This window comes from Triturus cristatus, chromosome 7 (assembly GCF_964204655.1).
Source record: "Triturus cristatus chromosome 7, aTriCri1.1, whole genome shotgun sequence".
NCBI lineage: Eukaryota > Metazoa > Chordata > Amphibia > Caudata > Salamandridae > Triturus > Triturus cristatus.
The window spans coordinates 394,703,614-394,724,631 of NC_140590.1; the positions used below are offsets into that span (position 1 = coordinate 394,703,614).

The window sequence follows — 21,018 nt, forward strand, 5'->3', positions numbered from 1 at the left end:
TGAACAGCGGCTACCTCTTTGCAGAAGCAGTTTCTGATACACGTGTATGGTTGATCGCAGTGCAACAGTCATGAATGTCATATTGCTCAACCTGCCTCCCTACTCAAATGCATATCTTACAATTTAATGTTTGCCAGCTTACTCCTGCGTGGATTTTGACATACTCGGCAATATTGCAATAGGTATTTTGACGAATTTGTGTTAGTTCAACGTTCATTTTCAGCACAATACATCTGCCAGCTTACTCCTGCGTGGATTTTGACATACTCGGCAATATTGCAATAGGTATTTTGACGAATTTGTGTTAGTTCAACGTTCATTTTCAGCACAATACATCTGCTTAATCCTAACTAGACGTATACCTGCCCTGACTGTTACTTTTTGAGTTTCGCAATTATTATATAATTCATCCAAACAGTCAAGAGATGTGTTTTAATATTTGGTTTTCCCGTAACTGGAGCGCTTGCATAGTCATTCTCTTAGTTTGATAGTATTTCCGACTAATATTGTCAAAAATATCCTCTGGCATAAATATAATGCCCTACATATATTCTGCAAAAACAGCGTCCGACTGTGTGTAGATTTAGTATTATTAACTCCACAGGGTCCGTATTTTTGCAAGTGACATTTAGAGCACATTATTTATGTCAGATGATTTTTTGATAATAGTATTTAGGTAATATACCCTTAGTTTACATGAATCCATTGAAACAGTGTTGAAAAACAGCCTATCCAGGAAGTCAAACTGCTCACTGTTTTACCACAAAATATGTAAAGTTGAGTTGTCTGTTAGTTTGACGGGAGTGCGCAGCATACCCCATCGTGGCATGAGCTGAACTGCATTCCTACTAAAATCTTTTGCCCGCATTTAGCAGTTTTTTGGTTTCAAGGAATGGTGTAGTTAGAGAGCCTTTGATATAACTCTGCCAAGCTTGCTAGACACCGCAATTGAAGACGCATTTCTAAGCGAATGAGCTTTCAGGAAGGAAGGAAGCCCCTGCTGTTTCTTACACATGGGCATGAAATTATCCTTTCTTTCAAGTTTACTTGATCCTTGAGAGTAGAGCTAGTACTAAAGAGGCCTACAGTTTCTCATGTGCTTCCTCCCGGTGCTTGGTCACTCGAAAGTTTTCTACCGGAAGTCGCAGTAAACTCTGTCACGAGGCAAACAAGCATTGGCATAGCCAATAGTTCTCGCCCTTGGGATCTTATGTGTTTAGTTGTCCAGCACAATATCATTGGTGCAACAACATCAACTGTTGCATGGCTAAACACTTATAAGGTCCCAAAGGCGAGACCTATTGGCTATTCCAATGCTTGTTAAACCAGCTTTCTCCTGCAGCTATGTGTCTTGACCAGTAAAAACATTGATAGGACCAGCGAAACAAGTAGATCAAATAGCAGGAAATCAACATATATATCAAATAAAGTTTAAGTTATGGCTTCGATGGACACAAATTGAGTTAGGCTGCAGCAACTCAAGTCAGTGCTTGATTACTCTGGCACATAGATGGAACAGCATTTAAGGTAGCAGATCAAGTTGGGAATATCGGGTTTTTCATATACTACTGCGAGCAGGCTGTCTACAGTGGACATAAGAAAATCTCTGACACACCACTGGAACTAAAAGGTTGGTGGGACTCAAGCAGAGGTGATGGGCAGGCAATTTGCTTGGTGCAATTTGATCACCGCTAAATTCTGCTGTAATCTAAAGGTAACACGTTTGAATCCTGGCAAGTCAGACTCAGGCCTCCATCATTCCACATATGTTAAATTGTATATTTACTGTTATTACAGTGAAGGCCTATAGTATATAGACATTTTCATTATTACACGATTGACTATTCTAGCAGGCCTCTATTAAACACCGCCTTGATAGGAACAATCATGATTCCCCTTAAATTTACCTTACTTGTGGTTTGTCTTGGAAGTGTTGACGTACAGTGGGAATGTCTGAGGTTCATGATTCTAAAAAGCAGGCATAATGCTATACGAGAAAGGCTTTACTGCACAGCCTGGGGAAAGCACTACCAGCTATACTGAAACGTGTTTACTGGACAGGCTGCGGGATTAGGGTGAGGGCGATATGAGGATGGAACAACAATTTCACCTGTTTACAAGTGGGTTTGCTCCTTTCTGCACAAAATCAATATATGTGCCAATAGTAATGAAGAGGCTGTTTTTGTGCCATAATTAAGGCATTGCTCCGATCCTGTAAAGGTGTTTGCTGCTTCAAGTTAATTATAATTTTGAGATTCATAAGGTAAACAAGCATTAGCAATCCCAAAAGGCCTGGCTTTAAAGGAATGTGTTATGGTAATGTGAACCATTACAAGTAAATAGCACGTGAATACGTATATGTATTTGTGTGGAAGCAAAGAAATGTAGAATAATATTGGTGTATGTTAAAAGATCAGGTGATAGTTGCACTGTCATGCCAGACCTACAAATCCATGTACGTTAAAGACCGTTCTCCTCCCATCTGTGGTGTTGACAGAGGAAAACAACATAAATTATCTAATTATCTAAGACACTTGTTAGAAATAGGGGGACCCATGCTTCTAGTTAGGGTAAGGGAGTTATGCCCTTAGACAACCCCCGCTCATCCCCTTGGTAGCTTGGCACGAGCAGACAGGCTTATCTCAGAGGTAGTGTGTAAAGCATTTGTGCACACATACAACGATACAGTGAAAACACTACAAATGGACACCACACCCATTTAGAATAATAAGTATTCTTTATCTAAACCAAACAAGATCAAAACTACAAAAATACACAATACATATATTCAGATATCACCAAAAATAGGTTATTCACTCAAAGCAAGCTTATAGCAACAAATAACTCCACCTGGAGGTATTACAAAATCGTGACAGAAGCAAATCCAAAAGTCTGGCACCGACGGCGAGGTACGAAGGGTCGGGCCCAGGGTCACATGGACCCCAAAAAACAGTATCTTGGCAAACAATGAATGCAAAGACGGTGCACAGCATCAGGAAGGTGATGCTTTGTTGGCGCCAGGCAGCATTGGTTCCTTACGACCCCAGGGGAGGTGAGGCCTCAGTTCCTCACTGCGATGTAGGGGAGTTGAAGCATCAGTTCCTTACTGTTGTTGGGGAGGTGAAGCGTTGGTTCCTTACTGTTGCCGGGGAGATGGCGTGGCGGTGGTGGTGAGGTGGCGGTTCCTTACAATGGTGCTGTGTCAATGGATTCAGGAAGACACCCACGTCCAGTATCGGCTCCATGATGATGAAGCACCGGCATCGATGAGGTTGGGTCTGCGGTGCGTCATGAGAGGTGCCCTTGGCTCTAGTGCAGGAAGTGGCCTCAGAGTCTTATGGTGCGGCATCGGCTTCACAAGTAGTGTCCACTGCTTCGTTGCAGATCGTGGTACCGCTCTCCAGCGTCTGTGTTACAATTTCCCTCTGTGGCAGCTGAAATAGCAGTTCCAGATGCAGAAGGACAGAGGAAATTAAGTATTTGCGTCCCTGAGACTTTAGAACAGGAGGAAAGCTCTACACCAAGCCCTTGGAGATCTTTTTCAAGCAGGATACACAGCACACAGCAACGTCTTGGTCCTCTCCTTGGCAGAAACAGCAACTGCAGGCCAACCCCTGACAGCACACAACAAAGGGGCAATACTTCTCCCTCAGCTTTCCCAGCTCTTCTTCTTGGCAGAGGTTCCTCTTGAGTCCAGAAGTAATCTAAAGTTCTGGGGTCTGGGCCCCATATTTATATTCCATTTCTCTTTGTTCTCTTGTGGCAGAAAGACTCTCTGCTCAGTCAAAACCAGTTATGTTCTCTCTGGCCAAGCTTCCCAGCAGGAGGTGGAGACAGCATTGTTTAAGGCAGACCAGGCCCATTCAGGTGCAAGGACATCTCCTCCCCTACTCTAAATGCAGCCCAGCCCTGACGCATACAGGAAAGGCAGGACACACCTCAATCCCCCCAGTGGCTGTCTACAGTGACTGCACATCCCCAGCCCTTGTCACTCTAAAGCCAGACAGTCAATCCACAAACCAGCAGAGGCACACAGGATAGCTAAGCAAGAAAATACCCACTTTTTAAAAGTGGTATTTTCAAACACACAATATAAAAATCATCTTTATTAAAAGATGTATTTGTATATTCTGAGTGTTCTGGCATACTAAAGTCAATCTTTCTACCTTGTCCCAATGGGAAGTTATACTTATAAGATGTTATAAATAAACTCGGGACAGATAGGCTTTCAATAGTGAAAAAACACTCATAAGTCCATGTCCTACCTTTCACATACACTGCATCCTACCCACAAAGGTACCTTGTGCCTACCTTAGGGGTGACTCACATGTAATAAAGATAAGGTTAGGGCCTGGCAAGTGGGTGCACTTGCCAGGTCCACATGGCAGTAGAGACTGCGCGCAGACCCAGCAATGGCATTTCCAGGACCCCTTTGAAAGGCTGCTTGGGTGGGTGGCACAATCAGTGCTGCAGGCCCACTAGCAGTATTTGATTTACAGGCCTTGGGCCCACACAGTGCACTGTACTAGGGACTTAGTAGTAAGTCAAACAAGACAGTCATGGAAACACCAATCCATAGTCACAATTTAAGCACTTGCACTTTGGCACTGATCAGCAGCGACAAAGTGCCCACAGCAATTAGACCAGCAAAAACAAAATTCAGCGCACAGCAAAAATACAGGAGGCAGAGTAAAAAAGACAGGGTAAAACCATGCCAAGGATGCCAGGTCTAACAACATTTAAATAGCATCCCAGTGTCATTGTGTGCCCCTGTAAATTTAAGGTTAGGCAGCTGGATAAATCGACGAAATTAGCACATTTGTGTGGCGGGTAAGCACTTTTTTGTGAAAGCTCACAACTTTTGCTCAATCAAAACATGTACTCCTAGCTCGCAACATGTGGGCGGAGCCAATGCCCCTCGCAAGTGATCCTCACATAATTGTCTGGTGACAGTTATGCTATAAAGCCAGGCAATAAAAATGCTGCTGTTCATCCAACTACAGGTAAAAGGCAGAGTGAGAGCAAGCACAACTATAGCAGGTTATCAATTTTTCACTGCCTGTACGTTAACTAAAGATACCCCTCCAGTATCCCCAGAGGGCTGTGCTCAAGGGTGTACATTACTCTTGTAGAACTGGATCACACAGGTCTCTCCAACAGTTCAAGACTGCATAGACTGCACTCACAGATCAGCATTATCAGTGTAGGATAACCTACCCTGCAAGAGAGGGAAAAGGTATTTCGTCCATAAAGCAGTACGAGTACTGATTCGCTCTGTTTGCCCTTTTTAATTCAGCTGCTTGGTGAAGTGAGACTCACAGCTTTCTGCTGTAAACTCCAAGTCCATGTCCAATGAAAGTTTTTTTCAGTATGAATTAGGATTTGGTATATGCAGTCCTCACCAAAATTATATATCAAATATAATTTGGCTAGAAACATACATATCTGTAATCATGTTTGCGGTTCCCATTCTAGTTTTGTGAAATTTGAGATACAGCATATTGCGTGCCAAATTCAAATACAGTGTAATAAGAAGGTGTATACTTTAGATAAAGCCATTTCACAACATATTTGCTTGTTTGTGTAAGGGAAATGTAATATCACATCTCTTGACAGCCTTGCTAACAGAAACCTAAGCACCAAGCCTCCAGGATCAGGAAGAGTTGACTGGTGATTGTTAGGAATGGAGGTCTCTAATTGGCAGAGGTAGGCACCTTTATCCAAATAGGGACCCTTGCTTCAAGTCAAGGTAAGGGGGATAGACTCCTAAAATAACCCCTGCTCACCCCCTTGGTAGCTTGGCACACGCAGACAGGCTTATCTCAGAGGCAGTGTGTAAAGCATTTATGAACACACACAGTAACACAGTGAAAACACTACAAATGGACACCACACCAGTTTAGAAAAATAAGTAATCTTTATCTAAACAAGACCTAACAACAAAAATCCACAATACAGTATTACAAATAAGGCTTTCAAATGGTAGAAATAGTTTAGTTCAATGCAAGTTGTAAATGTGACACTTTTCTCAAAAGTACCTTAGATGTGTCACACAAAGCAAACAAAATGGCCGCAGGGAAGGTGATGCATCTGTTCCTTACACTCAGGAGAGGTGATGCGTCTTTGCCTTACTGCGGCGCAGGGGAGGTGATGCGTCAGTTCCTTACTGCGTGGGGAGTTGATGCGTCTGTTTCTTACTGCAGACCCCAAACGACGTGACAGTCTTTGGCACCTCGACGCGATGTGTTGATCCGGTACGATGCATGTCTGCGTGTAGCTGCACAGCAGGTTTGCATCGGGATCGGTGCGGCGGCGGTGTTTTCTCGAGCCGTGGCAGGCACTGCGAGGGTTTCTTTGGCGATGCATCGGGAAACCAGTGAGGATGCGACACGCTTCTTCGGTGTTGCGTCGATTTCCCAGCTCCCTGCGACAAACAGGGGTCCTAAACAGCAGCAGGCACATCTTTGCAGGTTGGAATTCCCAGCAAGGAAATTCAGGGGAGCTGGTGGTGAAGTCTTTGTCTCCCTGAGACTTCATAACAGGAGGCAAGCTCAGTTTCAAGCCCTTGGAGATCTTTTCTTCAAGCAGTTGACAAGGCAAACAGCAAAGTCCTTTCCTTGGCAGCAAGCAACTACTGCAGGCCAACCCCAGACAGCAAACAGCACAGAGGCAGGATTCCTGCTCAGCTTATCCGGCTGTTCTCCTTGGCAAAGGTTCCTCTTGATTTCCCAGATGTGATCTAAAGTTCTGGGGTCTGGGCCCCAATATTTATACTACAAAATCCTTTGTTTTCTGATGGTAGAAAGTGTCTGTACCCAGCCAAAACCAGTTCTGTGGGGCACTTGGCAAGTGCACAACAACCTCCTTTCTCAGTGTGAGCCCTGGCTCTAGACACACCACAGGGGGGGCGGAGCCGTCATAGTGGAAGGCAGGCACAGCCCTATTCAGGTGAAGATGCTACTCATCCCACAATTCCAAATGCAGACCACGCCTATTCAGCCCCGCCCTGACTCATCAGACTTCTGGAGCCACTGTCTTGCTCCAGCCCCTGTCATCCAAAAGCCAGACATGCAATCCACAATCCTAGCAGAGGCACACTGGATGGTTTCCGCCAAGAACACCTCCTAGTAAATTAGATCTCTTCATGAGCTATGACATTAGTCAAGTGGAACGACCAGCATCAGATTCACTTCAAATTGTAAGTTCTTTAAAGACTGGCTGTAAGTGATGTTCTGTTGGGGGTAAGCTCTCTTAGGGGAAGTTACTATTTTTCAAAAAAATGTTTTCTCGACTGATGTTTATAAACATGTGATGAATAAACTGATCTTTCCTGTTTAATTTTCAGACATTTGTAGAACACAGAGGCTACGGGCGTATATGGATTGGTCTGTCCAGGGAGCAGAATGGTCTGTGGACCTGGGAGGATGGGACCTTGTTATGTGACAGGTATGTAATGAGATGTTTGTAGACAGTGAGCCAGATGAGACCATGCCCAACAAGCTGTTGGGAATAGGAGGGGCTTGAGGGTAATGCTAAACGGCCATTGGCATGGCCAATGGGCTTCAGGGAAAGGAGGACTGGGTGAAGTCTATGACCACAGACCACAACACACACCAAGAGTGCAGTGTGCCAGGCTGCTGAAGTTTGTGGCCTGCAGTCTGCAATGTGGGGACACGGGGTCGCCAGAAGGTATCCCCCTGCACCGAGAGCCACTTGTTTCCTGCAAGCTTTAATGACTTGGGAACTGGGAGCAGAGGTGGATAAAGAACAGTACTTAATTTCAGCTGGTGGGTGCGGTGGGGGCCACCGGCACTCATTGTTGGGATCGGCACTTTGTTTTCCTCATCAGACTTTGACCCAGAACAAGAGAGAGAAAAACATTAAAGGGGAAAGAAGGAGAAAGAGAAATCAGAAAAAACAGTAACAAAGGAAGAAGACAGGAACCTGCAGGAGTGAGAAAAAGGAGAATGGGAGTGTCTGGTGGTGAATGAGGTAGGGATATCTTTTTTCATAAGAAGCAGTGTTAAAGAACCTCATGTGCTTTGAGTACACTTGACTTTGTCTCAGGCCATAGCTTGAAGGCTTGGGTGTCAGGTGTGGTTGGCACAGGGCAAGGACCAAGGCCACGCCCTTCGCCCAAAGCACAATGGTCATGGAAGAATGCGGTACCCAGAGTGCTCTTCAGGCAGTGTGGAGTCGGGATTCAAGTGTGCGAATCCCAAAATATGTATACACAAAATGGCCATCACTAGAGGCACAGAATAAATAAAGGAAGTGAACGACAGATAGACGAGTGTTCTGGAAATATATGAAGAACGATTACAAATTAGAGATGATTTCAGTCCCATATGGAGATTATCAGCAGAATGGTAAATGAATAAAAAATACCCTCGAGAACAGTCTCTATGTTGCCTTTTGAAAAAGGAAAGTGCATAAATATGTATTTCAAAATGCATTATTATGCTGTATAGTAACAATATTTTATAATTATCAAAACAAAATTGCATATCTGAAAGAGGCAATTAGTTATAGACACCTTACCTTAAAATTACCCCAAAGCGTCAGACTGGATCCAGAGAATATTTCGCCAGCAGTACCCCTGCACATCGAAAGGTGGTGTCTGTCGTGTCCGCGTTCGTCGTGGTCGCCGGGATGATGTCGCGGTAGCTACTTCGATGCTGTCCTCGTGCACTGACGTCAGTTCTTTCTTTTTCTGCGCCAGCCAGCTCAGATCCGGAGAGAGCGGTACCTCCAGTCACTTTTTGAATGACTTTTTGTTGACTTTTGTCGACATCGATTTTGAGTCTACGATGCCTGGTGCATGTCAGGGATGCCGAGTTTCAAGGCTTGCGGCTCCTGCAGCCGTCTGATGTCGGTAATGGATTCACACCACTTGTGCCTGTTTTGCTTGGAGCGCGACCAAGACCCCAAGTCATGCTCCGACTGCCGGACCATGAATCCGAAGTCTTTGCTTGGAGCGGTGGCCAAAGATTCTCGAGGTTCAGCAGTTGGCTCCGTGCCGTTCAAGGTCCCGGTCGCGTGAGAGGTTGAGGGACCGGTCACGGAGCCACCACCACCAGTCCTCTTCAAAGTCTTTGCACTCCTCAGGTAAGTCAAAGCACAAGAAGAAGTCGAAGTAGCACCATCGCTCTTCAACTTCTCCCCGTCGGTCGGCAGATGTGACAAGGGATGTGGGTGGTGCCACTCTGTGTGTGGAGCCCCAAGGGTCAACTCAGAGTTTCCCTCCCTACCCGGGACCCGGAGCGGCCCCTGCCCAGCTTTGCACATTTTACGAAGCGGTGCATACCATCTTTGGGAGCCCGACTCTGCCGACGCGCCTTCAGACCCCGCGGACTCGGCTGAGGGCCCTGGTCCTTCGATGCTGGTGGCTTTGGCCCTTGCAGGGCCCCCTTGGATCCAGGCCTGGACCCGTATCAGCACCGGTTGACCTGATTTAACCTGGCCCAGCACCGATTACACCGACACGATGTCTGCAGCCGGCGCTGGTTGTGTCCCCAGCCGGCATCGACCCTGGCCACCACCCCGATGTAGACACGGACACGGCGCCGACACTCACTTTTGTGCCCTTGTTCTACTCTGGGTCTTTAAGACCAGATTGGCAACCAGAGGAGGGTGAGGAGGACTGGGAGGGGTGTGGAGACCCTTGGACTGACCAGCTGGGTTACGAACCGGACTGGAGAGAGGAACTGGGGGAAGCCAGTGGTCTGGATACCTCACCAGACCTTGGCATGTTGTCTTACGCCGTGGGGTTGCATAGGGTGGCCAAGGCTCTGAACCTCGAGCTACCTATGGTGGCAGTCAGGATTAACCTCTTGACAGAGGTGATTCAACCGTCAGCGAGCTCTTTGGAGCTCCTGCTACCGTTTAATGAAGCCCTCACTGACATCCTTTTGGGCACCTGGGCTCCTGTGGATAGGATGATTGCCCGATGCCACCGCCCGGCCCTGGGCAAACCCATTTTCCTCTCCCAACACCCCACCCATGAGAGCTTGGTGGTTCAAGCCTCCACATCCAAAGGCACATTCCCTAACGCACCACCTGATAGGGAATCCAAAAAAGCTGGACCATCTTCGGAATAAGATGTTTTCTTCATCCAGCTTGGGACTGCGGTCGGTAACCACCGCATGTCTGTTGGTCTGTTACACCCAAACCGTGTGGGATACGATGCTGCCCCGGTGCCTGGACAAGGCCTGGGCTGTACTCTCCCATGCAGTTGCTGAAGGGAGAGACGCAGCAAAGTTTACCGTTCGCTGTGGACTGAATACTGCCGACTGGCTTGGCAGGACGATTTCCTCATTGGTAGCCCTTCGACGCTACACCTGTCTGAGGTCAACTGTTTTTTCGGGGGATGTCCAATACACTTTTATGGACATGCCCTTTGATGGCCGTCTCCTGTTCGGGGACATGGCAGACAACGCGCTAGAGCGCTTTAAGGACTCTCGGGCTATGGCCAAGTCCTTGAGCCTCTCCACCACCCACCCTGCGAAGTCTGCTTTTCGCCCCTTTCGTGGTTACGGAAGTGGTGCCCCGCCACATCCCACCCAGATTCACAGGCCTGCACAAGCTGTCCAGCCCCTGTACAGCCGAGGACATGGGAACTACCACTGGGGTTCTTTGGGCCAGCGGGCGGGCCAGTACACCACAGCCCCCTCTGCAGCAGCCTCCAAACCCTCCTAGTCTGACCTTTCAGGGCCACCAATCGCCAGTGGGTGGCAGGATTCGCCATCATCCTCCCCACTGGCACACCATCACACTGAACAGGTGGGTTTTGCAAATAGTCCGAAGGGGCTACTCCCTCCCCTTCAAGACTACCCCTCCAACCATGCCACCTCAGCACCATTGCATGTCAGAGGATCATCTGGCCCTTCTCCAACAGGAAGTCATGGCTCTCTTGGCCAAGGGAGACATCGAACGAGTTCCTGCCCCAGAAGTAGGTCGTGGTTGCTACTCCCACTACTTTCTGGTGTCCAATAAGAACCAAAGGCCTGTGTCCTATCTTGGATCTCGGGAACATCAACTGCTTCCTCCAGAAGGAGAAGCTCAAAATGTTGACGCTAGCTCAGGTCCTGTCTGCCCTTGACCCTGGAGACTGGAGGGTAGCGTTGGACTTGCAGGATGCCTATTTTCACATCCTCATCCTGCCAGCCCACAGGCGTTACCTACGGTTCAAGGTAGGCCACATGAACTTTCAGTTTTCCATGCTCCCCTTCAGCCTTATCAGTGCCCCTCAGGTGTTCACAAAAGTGATGGCGGTGGTCGCAGCTCATCTGTGCAGATCAGGGGTTCCAGTCTTCCCTTATCTCGATGACTGGCTGTTGAAGGCGGGCTTGTCCCAAGCTGTTGTCTCCCACCTCCAGAGTACGGCCGACCTCCTGCATTCCCTGGGGTTTTCCATCAACGTGCTAAAGTTGCTCCTGAACCCCTCTCACAAGCTCCTCTTCATCAGAGCGGTTCTGGACACTACGCAGTTTTGGCCCGGGTCTATCCTCCCGAACAGCGAGTCCAGGATATTCGGGCTATAATTCTGATCTTTCAGCCTCTATCCTGGGTTTCGGTCAGGATGACTCTCAGGGGTACTGGGCCTGATGGCCTCCTGCATCCAGCTGATGGACCATGCCAGATGGCATATGCGGGCTCTGCAGTGGGGCCTGAAGTTTCCGTGGGCTGAACTTCAAGGGATCCTGTCCGATTGCATCCAGATCTTGGAGGGCACTGCACACCAATTGCACTGGTGGTTAACGAACCAGGATTGGGTCAACAGCAGATCCCTCTCTCTTCCCCTGTCAGAGTTCACAGTGGTGACCGATGCATCACTTCTGGGATGGGGCGGTCACATGGGGGAGGTGGAGATCAGAGGACTCTGGACTCCGGCTGAGTTTGGGCTCCACATCAACCTTCTGGAGCTTCGGGTGATCCGTCTTGCACTAAATGCATTTCTTCCATCTGTCCGGTGGAGGTGGAGCAAGATCTCTTTCAGCAGTGGGGAGAGCCTTTGTTTAGATCTATTTGCTACCGACGAGAATGTGCAATGTCGGCAATTCTGCACGTGGGAATTTCCATGGTGACACTCGCTAGGCAATGCTTTTTGTCGCGAAAGGAGTTGCGGTCTTCCATACGCCTTTCTGCCAATACCACTTCTGCCCAGAGTGCTAAAGAAGATCAAGCGCGACCGGGCCCAAGTCATCCTTGTGGCTCCAGATTGGGCACAGAGAGTCTGGTATCCCGAGCTGTTACACATGGCCATCGATCCTCCGATCCGACTGCCTCTTCAGGAGGATCTTCCGTTGCAGCAGCAGGGGTTGGTCCTCCACCCGAACCTGTCCAGCCTCCACCTCCTTGCGTGGAGATTGAGCGGCAACAGTTGACAGCCTTTGACCTTCCTCCCGAAGTCTGTGATGTTATCTTGGCAGCCAAGCGCCTCTCCAGTAAGACGGTATACGCCAGCAGATGGAACAAATTTGTTTCATGGTGCACAGCAAAGGCTGTGGATCCCCTTTCTGCCCCTCTTTCTGAGTTCTATTGTTCCTCCGATCTTTAGCCCAGCAGGGCTCTGCTCTGGGCACTCTTAAGGGCTATCTCTCAGCTATTTCAGCCTTTCTTAGGATCCCTGATCAGCCATCTCTTTTCAAGTACCCTGTTGTAAATCGCTTCCTTAAGGGCATTACTCATCTTTTTCCTCCTGTTCCCTTTGTAATGCCTTAGTGGTTTTGAACTTGGTGCTTACCTACCTTATGTATGCTCCCTTTGAGCCGCTTCATAATTGTCCTCTCAGACTTCATACTTTAAAGACTGCCTTTCTGTTTGCCATCACCTCTGCTCGCAGGGTGAGTGAGCTCCAAGCACTTTCTTTCAAGCTTCCTTTTCTGGCAGTTCAAATTCAAGAAAAGAGAGCACAGGAATGCAATTATCAACAATGAGGTAGGGATTAAATTAAATTTCATAATCTGCTTGCCAACGAGGAGGACGTCAAACTCTTACATCCTTAGACTCATTTGAGTCCAACACTGTTCCATCCTCAACCCCACCATCATCTTAGGATGGAATTCACACATCTGGACAATGAGCCACATTGTCCATACTCCATGTACAGCCATCCTCTAAAACCACAGAGTTGTGATTTATACGCTTGGTTCTCACAGGTTTAAAGAACGAAGATATTTTTGAGCAATTAGGGTTAGGTCACTTGATTATGACCCACTGACTTTCTCTCCAATCTCTAATGACAGTACCCCATTTCCGGTCATATCTAGTTTTATAATCATTTTGGTGACAAACAATCTTGTCCATTACAGAGCTTCTTTCCACCGAAACCAGGCAACCTCCATAAAACTGGGAGTCAACTTGAAGCCTGGATTTCTCCCTTTAAGACAAATGAATGGAGATACTACTGAGATTGCATTGGGAGTGATATGATGGGACCATAACATTTTCCTCAAAGCTTCATCAATGGGTTCATGCGAAGTGAGGATCAACTGAATGGTGTCTTTACTCATTCTGTTCGCCCTTTCTACTAACCCATTGACCTCTGGACAATAAAGGGGGGATTTAACATTCGTAATGGACAAATTCTCCATAAACTGTGTCATCTCATCAGAAGTTAACTGTACCCCATTGTCAGTGAGCACTATGTTGGGTATAACTTCTTTCGAAAATCTCTCTTTTAAGAACCCAATAAGAGATGAAGTGTCAATGGTAATGACTATCTTAGTAGATATCCAATAAGAATGATGGTCTATCAGCACAAACATGAATCTCTGGCAATTGTTGAGAATATTTAATGGTCCTATGATGTCAAGGACTAATATGTCCTAGAGCTTTGAAGGTACTTCCACAGGAAGGAGAGGAGTCTTATGTGTGACTCTAATTTTGTCGCTGGAGCTGCAAGCAAAACATTCCTTCAGTGTCTTCTCCACCATAGTGTCCATTCTGGTAAACCAGTAATCATTAGGGATATTCCCTTTGGTCATACTCCTACCTGGATGGCCTTCATATGCTATCTCTATGATGCATTCTTGCATGCCCTTGGGGGGAACAGTCTTGCATCTATACATTTTATTATTAATGATAGATAGCTCATATTTCACATTCCAGTAAGGCCGGAGCACTTCCAGTAATTTGTTAAGTTTCTTGGGTCAAAAGACCTGAGGCTATCATCATCTTCTCCACACATCTCCCATTCATCCTTTTTTACTGCTGGAATGTCAATGGATAGGATAGCTTCCTCAGGTGGGCAGTCCTGGGAAGCTTCACTTGTGATGGGGAACCTTGAGAGACAATCATCAATTTGATTCTTTGTACCTGGTACAATCACAATGTTAAAGTTAAATCCTTGCAACCCTAGTACCCATTTGGAGATACGAGGAGTAGCCTTCTCAATACATTTGGTAGGGAACATAGGAAGTAGGGGTTTATGGTCGGTTCTCAAAACAAATGGAATGTCCCACAGGTAGAATTTGAAGTGATTGATTGCCCGATAACAGTCAAGAGCCTCTTTTTCAATGGGAGAATAATTACATTCAGATTATTTTGTAAATGTAAATGTAAATGTATGGTTTTTTATATAGTTCTAGATGTGAAAGCAATTACCCTCTCTTTACCATCAACAACCTGTGTAAGGGATGCACCTAACCCCTTTACACTGGAATCTGTGGTGAGAGTGGTTTTAGCACTATAGTAAAAAGTGGTGTCACATAAATTGCTTGTTTTATCTGGGTAAATTCTAGGCCTGGGTGATAAATTGCATTCCGCTCGTGGAATTTGCGGAATCTGGGTAATTTCTCGTTCCGCGGTGAACGCGGATTTGTCAATAAGTCCGCGATCTGCGGCTGCGCAGAATTTTTTGCTTGTCCGCGCTTTAAAAATGCATGTTCACAAGCTATTTCCCCCCGAGCATGCAAACAGCGTTCGCGAACAGGAAAGAAGCATGGCGAACGGGCGGAACAAGCAATTCTGCGTGTTTGCGGAACTCTGCGTGCTCGTGGAGATTTCTTACCTTTTGCAGAGTTTTGCGTAGCACGACTATGCAAATTCCACCCACCCCTAGTAAATTCATCCTGACATTGACTGTTCCATACAAAAAGGGCAACCTTTCTTAAGTAAAGCCCTAAGTAATTGTACTCTATCCACAAAATTTTGGATGTATTTAGACATATTCTCCACAAGGCCACGAAACGACTTCAATTCTTCCTTATCGAGGGTGCAGGTGCCATTCTGACTGAGTCTTCTAAGCTAGTCTTGAGACTTATGCCTTCTTCAGAAATGGTCTGTCCCAAATATGTAACTGATTTAACCCCAATTTTTCATTTATCTTTTTGTGTTGTGAACTAAGCCTTGCTTAGCTTCCCCAGACCGTCCTTCAACACCTCATTGTGTTCTTCTTCTGAGCAGCCATACATAATGATATCATCCTGAAAGCAGAGGACCTTGTTGGTCCCTTGCAAGAAATGTTGCATCACTCTTTGGAAAACTGCCTAGGCAGACGTTAGACCGAACGGCATCCTAATGAAATGGTATGCTCCAAATGGAGTTATGAAGGAGGTTAGGGACCTAGAGTCAGGAGGAAGGCTACTTGGTGGTAGGCGGATGAGAGATATAGAACACTAAAATATTTGGCTCCCTGAATGACACTTAGAAGTGGATGTATATCCACCCAGATGTTGGCATTGAGGTCTCTAAGGTCAACACACAGACAGATACCTTTCCCTTCCTCTTTGGATGCTATTACAATGGGAGTCAGCCGTTCAGAACTTTCTATCTTCTCTTTGACTCCATTGGCATCCAACTTGTCCAATTCTTTCTTTAAAGGATCTCTCATTAGCAATGGAGTAAATCTTGCTGCATGAGTAACCGGTCTAGCCTGACTCTTCAGTTTTATTTTATAAAGAAATATTTTAAGTGAGCCTAGTTTCTCTGAAAAACATCAGGAAATGTACCACATATATGCTTGCCAACAATACATCTGTCAATCAAATGTACTTGTTCTGATGCATTGGGATCCAATTTAATCCCCAGATCCCTTTAGTGTTTCCAACCTAATAGGTTTGTGCATTTTCGGTAACATAGTCCTTCACCATAGTGGCTCTTCCCTTGAAATCTATCCACATTGGTAACATCCCTTTCAAGGGGTATAGGATCTTTAATATAGCACCCAGTGATAATATCAGGGGGTAACAATGAGTAAACTTTACCTTGAGAGTTCCTCCTCAATGTGTTCTTATTTATCATGAGGAACAAGAGTCAGCATATACAGTGTAAGAAACTCCATCCAAAAGAATGTTACATATGGGGTAACAATTTCCCAAATTCCCACTGCCTCCTGCAATCTGAAAGACAATGTCCTCTCTCTGATCCCATCATTATTGACCATATGTGTAACAGTGCTTCTCATGTCTTTACACACCTTGGCAAAGTGTTCACGTTTGTTACATTTCCTGCATACCACCCCTCTTGCAGGACACTTGAGGTAGTTTGCCAGATGACTGGAATTACCACATCTGTAACATTTTAATTTCTCACTCTCCCCTTTCTGTTTTTGCATATTAGTAATCACTAATTTACGTTTGTCTTCACAACCTGACACTTTACACACCCCATTGTCTGTTACTTCCTTAGGGGCATATCAGCAACACCCGGCGATAAATATCGCTCAGCGCTCTTAACGTGAGGATAATTATCGCCGGGTAATGTGGATTTTTATCGCTGAGATAGCGTGCTATTAGCAACGCTTATCTCCTCAGCGATAAAAATCCTAACGCTAACTGCCTAACGTGAGATTATCGCTGGAAACCCAGTGATAATCTCATGTTAGCTTGCTGATAGGAACTCACAAACTTAGCCATGATATCCACCTTCCATAGGATATCATGGCTAAGTCAGTCCTGAAGCAGGCGTAAGGAAAGTAGCGATAACGGGGGTTATCGCTACTTTTCCTGACGCTATGCTTCATAGCGTGGGGCTTGATGATAGGATAGCAACATTTCTCCTATCATGTTAGGTCAGGAATGCCCACTTTGCATCTCATTAGAGATGCAAAGCCGGGCGTTAGGAATCCTGAAGCTAAAGCAAGGTTTCACGCGTTAGCGTGGCCTTGCTAATTAGGCGATAAAATTATCGCTGCTTTTCGGCCGAAAACGGCCACAAAAGCGGCAATATTTTTTATCGCCACGTTGTAAATATGCCCCTTAGTATCTACAGTCTCTCTCACTTCTGTCATACAAAACGCAGTATGTTCAATACTTTTTGCTATGTCTATTGCTTGGTTGAAGTCTGGACTTTCTGCTAAAAAAAATTTAGAATCTTTTTATCTATGGTACACCTTACCAATTGGTCCCTTATGAGGTATTCTATCAACGTACCAAAATCACAAGTGGAAGACAAACCCCTTAAGACTGCAATGTAAATACTCACTTTTTATTCTTCGCTTGCAATCTGGAAACAAATTTGTGATGCTCTAATACAACATTAATCTTCTTCCCAAATTGCATTTCCAATTTTCCAAGTGTATTTTGATGCACATCATGTTGTACATCTCCCTGCGCATCCTCTCCCTCTTCCTGTCCTTCAGTAATTACAACAGAAGAATCATCAAATATATCTCTTGCATACTTTTCTTAATTATGTAGTAGCATGAGGAAAATCTATCCCCAACTATAGCAATCAAATAAGATTCAAAAAGATTTACCCATCTTTTCCAAGGAATAAGTGGTTCCCCAACATCATTTAAAAATGCAGGAGGTTGGGACATTGCGAACAACGTCATGCTAAAATATAGATGATGTTCGGACTGATGAAGAGTACCAAGTAGAGTGCATAAAAAAAGAAGAAGAAAGAAAGAAAATAACAATAAGGAGAAGAAATATAGAAGATTAAAATGCAGAGTAAGGATAGAAGATGATAGGACTCACCCACGTAGATGAGAAAACAAATATATATAGCCACAAAATGTTCATAGAAAAACAAGTCTCACATCACTGAATATGGCACTACAGAGAAGAAGGTAAATCTGTTAGCACTGTGAAGAAGGAAGGAAAGGTTCCTCAGGCTGAAGTAGAATCCTAGTAGGAAAAGGTTGTTCGAAATTCAAAGAGCCAGCACAAATATGTGAGTTACGTAAAAACTCAGCTAAATTAATGGATGGAAATTGGTGGAGTACTTCTCCTATTGCCCTTGATCCCAGCTTTCATGAGGATGTCCGTAAAAATATGGGTGGTAAAAGTTCCACAGGGAGCATGGATGTCAACATAAGAAGAAGCTCATGTTATAGGTGTGTACCTAAGAAATTGCAAGATTTTGATAGTAAGAAAGCCATTCTTTTAAACTATTGTTGAATTCCTTTATCTTCTTTTTGTGCTAATTTTGAGGTGTATATAGGTTTTCGTTCAATTTTGTATTTATTTAACAGGGACAGGAGGTGTGTTGTGTTAGTTTTGTAGAATTAAGCATTGTGTTACCTTTGTGTGTTGGGTCTGTGGTGTAAAACAACGCTGTTAAAAGGCACTTAGATTGTAACGCAGTAGTTTCTTCTTTAAATGTATAAATTGTATCTTGTTGGAAAAAGGGGAGAAGTGTGGTGATGGATTCTACAGAATGTAGTTATGGCATGGAATACAAATGACATCATGGCATTCCAGGCATAGCAGTTAATCTCTGGACCCTGCTCATGGAGGTACAACGCTCCTGTACAGATAATAAACACGTCCAACAACCTCGGCGTGTATGGTCTTCACTTCAGGTTTTTAGACATGACCTTTGAACATTCCTTCCCCCACCACTCTGAACAGAGAGCCACTAGTAACCTAAGAGACAAGTTGGTGGCCATGCCCCCTAAATGTGACCTAGATTCTTATTTTAGATGGAGCAGTCTATGAAATCAAACACAAACGGTTTTTGTATAGCACACGTCCTGAACTCAAATGTTGAAGCAGCTCTCATAAGTGATAATGATGAAAAAAAGTGACTCTGAAATAAAATGTTTCTTAGAATCACACAATTTGCGAGCAGGTCAGCTAGGATTGATCAAAAGTGCTTTTGTTTCACATTGTGCAATCAGTCACTCTACGGGCATCTTTTCTGTCTCCTGTTTTACATGAAAGGTTAGTGCATTGTCTTCAGTTCTTGGTGCATGAGGTTGGTGTGAGGTGGCTAGCAGAATTCAAGGATCCAAGAGGACGTCAAGCTGAGCCAGAGCCAGGCATCTGGCTTGATTTATTAGTGGCTCCCCTGTTTCTATGAGGCAGCGCAAGGAGAGGAGGGGTCATTTTGTAATCTCAGGTCAGTCCCTGGTTGATGGCATCACAGCAGTGACTGACCTCTGAGCAGGAACCTCTCCACACCTTCCCCAACTAATGTGATGCACTCACAGTTTACCTCTGTCACACTGTGGCCAAATTATTGTTGGTGTGTTGTTGATATGTGGTGGCAGGGGGTGAGAAGGCAATGGGAGGGCAAGGAATGTCGTAGACGGGGTGTTAAAAATGTCTACAGCATGGTAATGATTAAAATCACTTTAAACTGAATCACTGGAGCCAAGTGAGAAGGGCGCTGCTGTTTGTATGATCTTAACGCAGAGAGCTCTGTGCGCCCCTCTGAAGATTGCCCACCTTGGTCTGGACCCAGCACCCTTTGCTAAACGCCGGTCCTGATGCCAAACATTAGCCAGCATTGTGAGACGAGCTGATGCTCCCGTGGATTGTTGTCTAAAAATAGCTTTCTCTTCTTTCCAGGTTTTGGCAGTGTGGTGAGCCTAACAATTTAAGTGGATTGGAGAGCTGTGCAGAATTATTCACTGTGTCCTCCACCTCACTTGGATGGAATGACGACGACTGCCATAAACCAAAACTCGGGCTGTGCCAACGACCAGCAGTCATTTTATAGGGTTAGAAGGAAGCGGTTTAAGGACACCACCGGCACATTGAAAGAGGTTCAATGGAAACTAAATCACAAAAGCATAACTCTAATAAAGATTAAAACAGCTATGAACAATATGTTAACCTTTTACTTCCTACCAGCTAAACATTTGTAAAAGTTGCTTTAAAAACAAGCCCCTTGCGCCATAGGTGCATCACTTTTTCCCATGTTTAAAGTGACTCACCGCTGGCGCAAGGGGCTTGTAAATAATAGCCCCTTTTCAGGGATATGTACAAGCCCCTATCGCCCCGGGAACGTCACTTTTTGTGACGTTCCCATGGCGATAGGGGCCTTGCCTTGCCTTATGTAAAAGGCAGCGTTAAGCCATTCAACGTGCCTTGAACATAAGGCACCCTTTCACGTTATGTTTAGAGTGAAAGGGGCGTGCAGTGGGTGTTGTGGTGGGTGTTACACCGCAACACCCATTGTATTTGACGCTGTCCCCTATGTACAAGAATGGCATACATAGAAGGCAGTGCCAAATTTAAGACAAGGAAAAGCCTGGTCTTTAGGTGGCGAAATAAGGAGAAATGCATTATTCCTCCTCGTTTTGATTTTCCCATGTGTGCTCCCTTTGCAGCACACATGCAAAAAGCAAAAGGCCAAGGCTTGTTTATGTACAGGAAGGTGTCCCTTCCTGTACATAAACAAACCTTTTTTAAAAATGCAATTTTGTAACTTTCATGTGTGCTGCATGAAGCAGCACACATGAAAGTTATAAAATGGCATTTTAGGATTGCTTATGTGCAGGAAGGGACACCTTCCTTCACATAACCAATCCTTCCCTGCACACAGACACCCTTGCACTCTTGTGCAAGGGTGCCTGCGTTGGTGCTAAGTTGTGAAACTTAGCGCTATGGCAGGGGGAAACGCAAGGCTGCACCACATCCTTGTAAATGTTGTGCAGCCTTGCGTTTCCGAAGTAGCAGAGCGTGTCGTTAAGCCCAGGAGGCTAACGACACGCTCCGCCACTTCATCATACATATGGCCCTATATTTCCAGAGAAAGCGCTCTTTAGTCACCTGACTTACAGCATGCCCAGTCAACCATTTTTTGCTTCTGACCAAGGCAATGGTAGGGTCTATTTGTCAG

At 45.4% G+C, this 21,018-nt stretch overlaps 1 protein-coding gene across 1 annotated transcript in view; it reads left to right on the forward strand.

Annotated features, from left to right (window-relative positions):
• Positions 1-20,010, forward strand: part of LOC146809771 (C-type lectin domain family 4 member E-like) — a 130,679-nt gene extending 110,669 nt beyond the window's left edge. The window contains exons 6-7 of the mRNA XM_085614383.1: positions 7,346-7,446; positions 19,743-20,010. Coding sequence (XP_085470509.1) covers positions 7,346-7,446; positions 19,743-19,893 — 252 coding nt within the window. The 3' untranslated portion in view covers positions 19,894-20,010. The remainder of the gene's footprint in view (positions 1-7,345; positions 7,447-19,742) is intronic.
• Positions 20,011-21,018: the final 1,008 nt, after the last annotated feature.